The sequence below is a fragment of the Suillus subaureus genome (genome assembly GCF_016647635.1).
Source record: "Suillus subaureus strain MN1 chromosome Unknown BJ212scaffold_501, whole genome shotgun sequence".
Classification (NCBI taxonomy): Eukaryota; Fungi; Basidiomycota; class Agaricomycetes; order Boletales; family Suillaceae; genus Suillus; species Suillus subaureus.
This window is the reverse complement of record NW_024539057.1, coordinates 1-9,226: the sequence shown is the minus strand read 5'-3', so window position 1 is coordinate 9,226 and position 9,226 is coordinate 1. Positions and strand designations below refer to the sequence as shown.

Below are 9,226 nucleotides of genomic sequence, written 5' to 3'. Positions count from 1 at the left end.
TGTGGGAATATGATGGGATCTATGTCTGGCATACGGAATATGACAAGTCAGAGCAGTCCAAAGATGGAATGGAGAGTTGACATTGGATGAGGTACAAGTGCTGTCAAGCATCATTCAGCCAACTCATTATGTTTCACATTCATATGGTCATTTTTCCCTCCTTCCTACTCTACCTGTATCTTAAAAGATTGACATTAGCCATATGAGTATCTCAGTCCTTTGCACCAAGACTGAGATGTAAGTATTTGATACCTTAGTCTTTGCACAATCAGCTGATAGAATCATTAGACATATATTCTAGGTAGTTATTGATATACAAAGAGTCCTTTGTACCAAGACTGAGATATATATATTCTAGTACCTTATCCTTCCTGCAAGCTCACCTGTCATCTTGACAGTTTTGCCAGGAGCATGACACTACCTGCAATGAGCATAGCTCACAAATGGTCATGCTGAGGCAAAATGACCCCCCAAACTATGAATATTTGAGAATAACATCATTATAGTGTTGGAAGACAACAAAATTACTAGTAACAACATGAGAAGTAGTCCATAGCTGACTGCATTATGGCTAAACATGACTTCTCTTATCTATCAGTTCATATCCCTCTGATATCCCCCTGATATGCTGTCAGATACAGACTCATCCATCATGTCTTGTCACTCTTGTCATTCACCAGTATCTACAGACACTTCAGTAGCTGAGCCTTGACAGAATGCTCAAGCCAAAGGCAAAGGCAAGGCCTCCAGTTGCAAAGAGCCTGCACACTGGACAGTTGAAGAGCAGGTAGCCCTCCTAGATTTCCTCCATCAAAATAAGGTGGGTACAGATGGGATGACCTACCCCAAAGCCACATATATGAAAGCAGCTAGAGTGCTTGCAGAGCAGTTTCAAGATCAGAAAGGTGGTGAGAAGAATGACACTGCCTGCAAGATGAAGTTTTCTGCTCTCAAGACCAGTTACCATGCTGCAGCAGACCTCAGATTTGGAGGGTCATCATCAGGGTCCATGTGGACAGATGATGGGGGGCTTGCATGGACAATAGCTCAGCTTAGTGCTTGGGTGGGGTATGTGAAGGTGAGTACTGTGCTTATCATCATTTTTCTTATCAATCTGATTATTCCCTAAGTCCCATCCTCATGCCAAGCAATTCCAGAACAAGAGATTCCTGCATTTCACCATATTCAACCTCTTGGCAGCCAGCAGTACAGCAAAAGGAATCCATGTTCACTGGATCCAGAGGCAGAAGGCAGGCTCCACATTGTCTGGCACCAATTAACTCGACCTTTGTGAGCTATCTGTTGCCATGAATAAAATTTCTGCTAGCATGGGCCCTCCTACTAGTATGGTACCATTATTATAAGCTACTATACCTACTACCATGGGTCCTCCTGCACATGTATCGCACATCCCTTCCACAAGCCCTCCTTCAGCACTGACAAGTGCTAGCTGGGGCAAGCGCAAAGCCAGTGCACTCAAGTCTGATGTTGACAGTCCAAGTCCATCAAGCAAATGTTCTTGCCCACCATCTGTGGCTGCCAAAGCACAGCAGGAGGGTAGTACAGCAATATCATCACTTGCTAGCACTTTCCAAGAGATGAGCAAGCCACTCACCATGCATATTCCTGCACCCCCCTCTGACTTCACATGTGCTGTTAAAGTCCTCACTTTGGCTACCAACATATCAGATGGAGATAAGTTGGAGATGATGCCATTATTTTTGAAGAACAAAGACAAGGTGGTTGTGTTTCTGTACATGAATGCTAATTTGAGGGCTGCTTGGGTGCAGAAGAGATTGGCTGAAGTTCATGCTAACATGAATATTGATTGAACTCTTCATCCATTTAATTCCATGTATCTAGCAATGGTAATACATGCAAATGACTGTTATACTGAATTGTTGAGATACATTGTAACTATGCTACATGAACTGGATTGCCTCACACAGCGTGCACTGCAACAAAATCATCTCACATAGCCCTAGCAATAGTATCATGACAAAGATCCACTCTCCACCTCTCCCAAGTATTTGCTGGTCCATCCCCCAGCTCATTCAGCTCAGCTGCACCTTCTTTGACCTCATGCCCTAAAATATCTTTATCATAATCTTCATCAAACATAGTAGGGTTGCATCTATGAATGAAATTGTGCAAAGCACAAAGTGCTACTGGGATGTGTGCTTGAACATCCATCTTGTACTCTGGTGGGAGTTAGAGGATGCACCATTGTTGTTTCATCACCCCAAAGATGCATTTAATGATGTTGTGAAGCAAAGCATGCCAGTGATTGAACAGTTTCTCTGGTGCCTGTGGCCTAGACAGATGTTAGAAGCTGAAAATTCAGTGGGTTTGTCTTACTGAAGATTTGCCTGACACCATTCATTCAGGTGGTAGTAGACACCACAGTATGGTACCAATAGTGCATCACATGTCCCAAAGCCTGCATCTGTGAGTAGGTATTTGCCTGGGGGAAAATGCAAGTCATGGCTGCATGCATTGTTCCAGAGTGTTGCATCAGTGACAGAGCCATCCTACCCACAAAGTGAGTAAATAAATAAAAATTCATGGTCACACATGAAGAGATAGTTCTGGGATAGATATCCCTTGCAGTTGTGCATGGTGGAATGTTCACCAAGTGAGGCAAAAATTCAGATATGTGTGCCATCTACAGTGCCAATACATTGGTTGAAAAAATGAAAGCAAGGGTCATCTGCTATTTTGGGGGAAAGGGATGTCTTGATGGTGGGTATGTGAACTTGTGATTGTTACAGTATCCCACTCTTTTTCTCATCATCACTGCAGACTCCTATATGGCTGTACTTCTAATGCTTCCTTTTCACTGTGCTGTTTCCTCATGGTCTCTCTTATCTCTGACTCATACCTTGTTTTCTCATGAACCTTCCATTTCCAGTACTAGTTACCCTTTGCCCAGCTTGGTCTGTGCACAACTCCTTTACATATATAAACCCTAGTTACCACTTGTATTTTCTCTAACTTGAATCTACTTGGTTCTCTTTCATACTTGATCTCTAGCTCCTTGGGAAGGAGGCTAGCCATTGTCCCATTTGAACTCTAGATCCTGCAGGAGTCTAGATGATTGCTCCTGAGGGAGGCATTGACTCAATAAGGCTTAGTCCTTGATCAACCCTGATCTTGATTCCTTTATTGGAACAATGCTCTATCTGAGTTCATAATAGTAATGTATAGAATGGGTTATCCGAAAAAAAAATAGAAGTAGGTGCTTGAAATATCTACATAAAATAGTACATGAGATGGATACCAATGAGCTGACACACTGAATATTTACCTGGCAATAGTGTGAGGGGAGCGCTGGAACTGTTCACCAAGATGGTGAGTCAAAAGACCCATCACACAAGCATACAGAAATATCCCTAGCTGTTCCTCCATAGAGACACCATTACAAGACTGATTGATACCGTGTTGTTCGAGAATCCAGACCAATGCTTCAAAGACTTCTAAGTTGACACTGAGGTTGTGGCAGATTCTATCGGGGTGGCCTGTAATGAGCTTGTAAATCCAGGCTTCACCGGTCAAGATTGATGTACAGTGGCTCAAAAAACTGTCCACATGTTTTTGCATTTTTTACTATTTACAATATTGTGTGAGAATACATAAAGACCTCAGTGACATGCTAATACCATATTGTAGTGCTGCTTCAGGGCTTTGGATTGAGCACCACATCATGAGAATCAGAGGAGATATGGTGGAGATACAAGGCTTACAAAATCATGACTCATGCAGACAGTTTTTTGAGCACATATTAAAACTATATAAATCATCATTTATGACACCATAGCAATCATGCCACCATTAAATAAATTATAAAGTGGTGTCATTATGTCATTTTAAAACCATATCTAACTATACAAACCAAAAATTTCCATATGTCATGGTTATATTCACCATGAAAGCCACCCCCCTGCTCAAAGGGATAATATCCTCTCTCTTTCCTATTCTGGCCTCTCTGCTTGTCAAATTTCCTCTAGAACTGGAGTATCCAAGTCCACTGTGGCCAAGTTCATCAAAGAAAGTCACACAGACAAGGAAAACTTCTGTGAAGGGTGTCCATCCAAGCTCACCTCTACTGATAGGAGGGCTATTATTCAACATATCACTACAGGAAAGGCTGATAATGCTGTCCAGGTCACCTATTACATCAATTCCACCATCACATTCCCTGTCTCTTCACACACTGTGAGAAACATTCTCAAGACAGCTCATCTCAGGTCAGTAACAAGGAAGAAAAGGCTCTCCTCTCTATCACACATATGCAGAGAGGACTAGCACCCTTCTTGTTTCACATATATACCTTGCCATCTGACCCAATCCTATTTATTGTGGTCTTATATGATCATATAACATGCTTCCAGTCCATGTAATCCAATTCTGATGGGCTAAGGCAAAGGTTAGTCATCTCTGTATATGTGTAATAGAGAGGAGAGCCTTTTCTTCCTTGTTACTGACCTGAGATGAGCTGTCTTGAGAATGTTTCTCACAGTGTGTGAAGAGACAGGGAATGTGATGGTGGAATTGATGTAATAGGTGACCTGGACAGCATTATCAGCCTTTCCTGTAGTGATATGTTGAATAATAGCCCTCCTATCAGTAGAGGTGAGCTTGGATGGACACCCTTCACAGAAGTTTTCCTTGTCTGTGTGACTTTCTTTGATGAACTTGGCCACAGTGGACTTGGATACTCCAGTTCTAGAGGAAATTTGACAAGCAGAGAGGCCAGAATAGGAAAGAGAGAGGATATTATCCCTTTGAGCAGGGGGGTGGCTTTCATGGTGAATATAACCATGACATATGGAAATTTTTGGTTTGTATAGTTAGATATGGTTTTAAAATGACATAATGACACCACTTTATAATTTATTTAATGGTGGCATGATTGCTATGGTGTCATAAATGATGATTTATATAGTTTTAATATGTGCTCAAAAAACTGTCTGCATGAGTCATGATTTTGTAAGCCTTGTATCTCCACCATATCTCCTCTGATTCTCATGATGTGGTGCTCAATCCAAAGCCCTGAAGCAGCACTACAATATGGTATTAGCATGTCACTGAGGTCTTTATGTATTCTCACACAATATTGTAAATAGTAAAAAATGCAAAAACATGTGGACAGTTTTTTGAGCCACTGTAAGAGAGACCATGAGGAAACAGCACAGTGAAAAGGAAGCATCAAGAGTACAGCCATAAGGTGTCTGCAGTGATGATAGGAAAAAGAGCGGGGCACTGTAACACTTTCTGGGGCAACTGCCCTTGTCTAAGGACAGGGATGGTGAATACAATTTGATAACTGTCATTATCAATCTCTTTAGTGGTATGGTACATCTGGTACCTAGTAGAACCACTTACACAGCTAAGGAAGTGGCCAAATTAGTCTTCACTGAGTCCAGCTCCTCCCATCCCACCTGCTACTCCCACACTACCAGCAACCCCATCTAATGATGAAGAAATGCCAGATGCTAACCTGGAACAACCTGACAAGGAGGAAACTTGCCTCCAGGGCAAAGGCCAGGGGTTGGGCCACATCCCCAAGAACTGAGACATTGCTGGATGATGCCTGGTGGGGAGTATATGACAGCTGAGTCTGGACTTAATACTTCTAGAGAGACTCAGAGCATATTAATGAAATGTTTGTGGTTGGCAGGATTGTTTGCCCATTCCCATGCAAGGTGTAAACTGCCAGATTTGAGGGCAGGGGAACAAGAATGGGGCCAAGGTAGTGGTTTTGTTGTATGGCTGTGACACAATTTATGTCCATATTAAGCTCTTGTGCTATGTCCTCTGGTGTTCATGCAGATTGGAAGAGTGCTCAAAAGGCCATAAATTGTACATAAGAGGCTATATATTGCTGATGTAGTGAGTGGTAAGCCATAGTCTTAGAACGAGGAGTTTGAGCTAGGTAAGAGACTTTATCATAGGCTTAGTAGTAGGGCTTTTTTTCAAGGAAATAGGAGATTATCACATTTGGCTAACTCCTAACACACATATATATATAATTCATTCTCTGACATAACTCAGATACTCCAATATCTCTCCAACTTTGGCTTCTTGATTAGTAGGGATGTGTTCAGCTTGTTATTCTCAACACATAGTACTACTGATGGTTACCAGAGTTCACATTTTTTTTTGCAATGACAATAGCTCCTCAATGTCTGGGCCAAATAGTATAATTATTTTACCATTGGATAGCCTGATGTCTAAAATACAATGCCTGCTACTTTTTTTCTCAAGATATGAAGAATTGAGTCCAGCAGAGAGTTACCATGTAGCAGAGTAGGATTGTCTCTCAAGTTCGCATTTTTGTCACACTATGTCACACCCTGCTGTCAACCCATTTTACACTCCACACAACCCAATGCAAGTGAGATTGGCACAATGATATCTTCATCACATTTTGGCATTATACTGCACATCATTCTATCAAGAAAGTAGTCCTCAGAGTATTTATTTTAATATGGTCTAGTCATGTACAATCCCCATGTGCCATTTCAGAATTTTCTGTGATGATATGACTGCTGGAGTGTACATTCTATGTGCAAAACTAGCCTCCAGCACCATAAACTGGGCCCTGGCATGAGAACCACTTGGTTTTTTTTGGAAAAAAAATATGACAATGTGTATTATGCTGGGGAGTACCCATATGTGACATACATAGGGATTCTGTGTAGAATTGTGTGTGCTAGAGTGAAAACACAAACTCATGAGACACATGAACCTGCATGACTATCTAGTATAGTCGGTGAATAGTTAATAGGGAGTTATCTGCTTATATAACATCTGCTAACCATTGATGCTCACATGCAGCAACAGTGAAAGTGAAAGCACAGTGGACAGTGGCCTTCTCTGAGTCTAGCTATTAAATGGCAGTGGTAAATATTTTGCATCCATGGTGATGAAAAAGGAAATACATGTTAATGTCATGTCCTGGATGCTAGGGAAAGCTCCTGTGACTTGTACAAGTTTTTCAGACACTGTTAGCCCTCCCCACTACTTTCACTACATGTTATATGGACATATTACTAGCATTAAATTCCTCTCGACAGACCTCATGACATTCAGAAGCAAGTTTTTGAGTGAGACCAACATCCTTGAGATTGCATGACAGGGTGGAAGTCCTGACAATGAGATCATGCTCAATTGCAAGCCACATACAGACCTCATCAGTCCTCAGCAAAGAGATCTTGGACAGCTGTTAGCAGCACTCACATGATTGTTTGAGTATGTCCTGTGACTGGAGAAGGGGGCTTCATGGCAGTACCACACTCCTCAAAGATCCATTGCCAGTGGTAGCAGCTTCTCTCACTAACACCAAATGCTTCATAAATATCCTCCAATTCCCATCTGTGATCCCACAGTCAAAGTGCACAATCTTTGAGATTGTTGCTGATCCTTCAGTTAACCATAGTATTTACATGACAGGGCAAGCTAGCTGGTGTTGCCAGTGTGATCTGAAAAGATTACACATGCCATTGGGAATGCATTCATAGTATGTATTTCCTTTTTTATTACCACAGGTGCAAATTTTTGCAACTGCCATTAGTTTCACACACAGCTATGCCAAATGATAAAGTGATACTCACAGTACAATCACCTTTGCCAGCGCTATTCATGCACAAGTCATCAGTTGAAGATATTTGGGATCATTGACTCATGCAATTGGAATATCAGTTTGTCATAGAGCTTATTCATTGCTATAAAATGACATCACTATAGGATGCAGTGGCTCTTCGCATCCAATGTACACTGCCTTTTTTCATTGAGAGCAAGATTTAATGCATTGCTCAAGCTCAAGAATTGCTTATGCCAGCGATGCATTGACACTGATGCTGCCAATACTTGGTTCATTAATTGGTTTGGAATCAAGGCCATGAGCATCAGCAGATATAACCACTAGGCCTGTGTGTGTCATTACCTTTAGGCTTTTGGCTGGGTCAGTATTAAAACTTGCTTGAATCTAGTACAGCTACATAATTATGGTACTTCCATTGACCCTCTCCTTGCCCATCCATATGTCAATGCAGACACCATCAGCATCCCTTGTGGTTCAACAAGCTAGTGCAATTCTAGAAGGCAAGACCAGTGTACTTGTTTCTGCAAGCTACAAAAGACACACTAGAAACACCTTCCCATCTCTCAAACTATGCGCAACTGATACCTTTTCTGTTGTCACAAGGCAGGTTTTGGAAATGGACAAGCTCTCCAACCCCAATACAGCAAAGGATGGCATGCAGACATCTACCATCTATTCCACCTTACTACCCTTTGAGCCATAAAAGACAGCAAAATCCCCAGATGTTATCCTAGGGATCGCCAGCTCTAGCTCCTGCCACCCTTCACCCTTTGCTCACTTGTCTCATGTCTCTCTCCTTCATATCTCATTGCTCCCGCTTCATCTGCATGATTCATTTCACAATATCATTCTCCAGCCCACCATTGCATCCTCTCTTTCCAGCCTTTGGCTATCATCACTCTGTACCCTGAGTGATGCATTCAACTTTCTCTATTCTTCACCTTTCAACAAGGCTTTTAATTGCAAATGTTTTTTTTTTCCTTCTCACTCTCTCTCCTGTGATGCTTCTCCTTATGCCAATGACATCTAGTGACATTTGTTACCCTAAATTTTCGACTCCTTTGATTGGTCATGTCATTGAACTCAACAGCAAACTTGATGGACATGATCAAGGATTGGCAAATTGGACAATATTTGGTGTGGTTTGTGTGTGGCTTTACAGCTGGTGTGTTGTGGTGGGGATGCTGCATATGACATGGGTATGTGATATCAGTGCTTGGTACTTGGCACAATTTCTTCAAGTTTACTTGTCATAATCACCCTCAATCTGCAATATTTCAATCCCACTGCCAAGCGATACTCACATCATTCAAGTTGATCTCATACAGGTCAAATATCCTCCTCAGCATGCTCATCCTTGCAGGTACACAGTTGCTAGGACTCCCTTGCGTTGACTTCTGCTCTGTCTGCCACTTTGCACTGTGTTCATGGCATCGACATCTAATAACTGGTTCAGGTATGACAGTCTCATATCTAGAGAGCTTCACGACATCCCTTAGCAAGTATGCACTGGATTGACTGGCATCCCATTCTTTATTTGTGCAAGAGCTCAGGCTCTTACTGCCACCATCGAGACATGTTGGCTACAGAAGTGTTCAGTGCTGTCAGTTTGTGGGCAAG

At 41.9% G+C, this 9,226-nt stretch overlaps 1 protein-coding gene across 1 annotated transcript; it reads left to right on the top strand.

Annotated features, from left to right (window-relative positions):
* Positions 1 to 835: 835 nt before the first annotated feature.
* BJ212DRAFT_1307341 (uncharacterized protein) lies at positions 836 to 1,280 on the top strand (the record flags this gene model as incomplete). The annotated part of the gene is made up of 2 exons (XM_041333849.1): positions 836 to 1,078; positions 1,131 to 1,280. 2 exons carry the CDS (start codon positions 836 to 838, stop codon positions 1,278 to 1,280), a joined length of 393 nt encoding a protein of 130 aa, XP_041184929.1.
* Between the last annotated feature and the right edge of the window lie 7,946 nt (positions 1,281 to 9,226).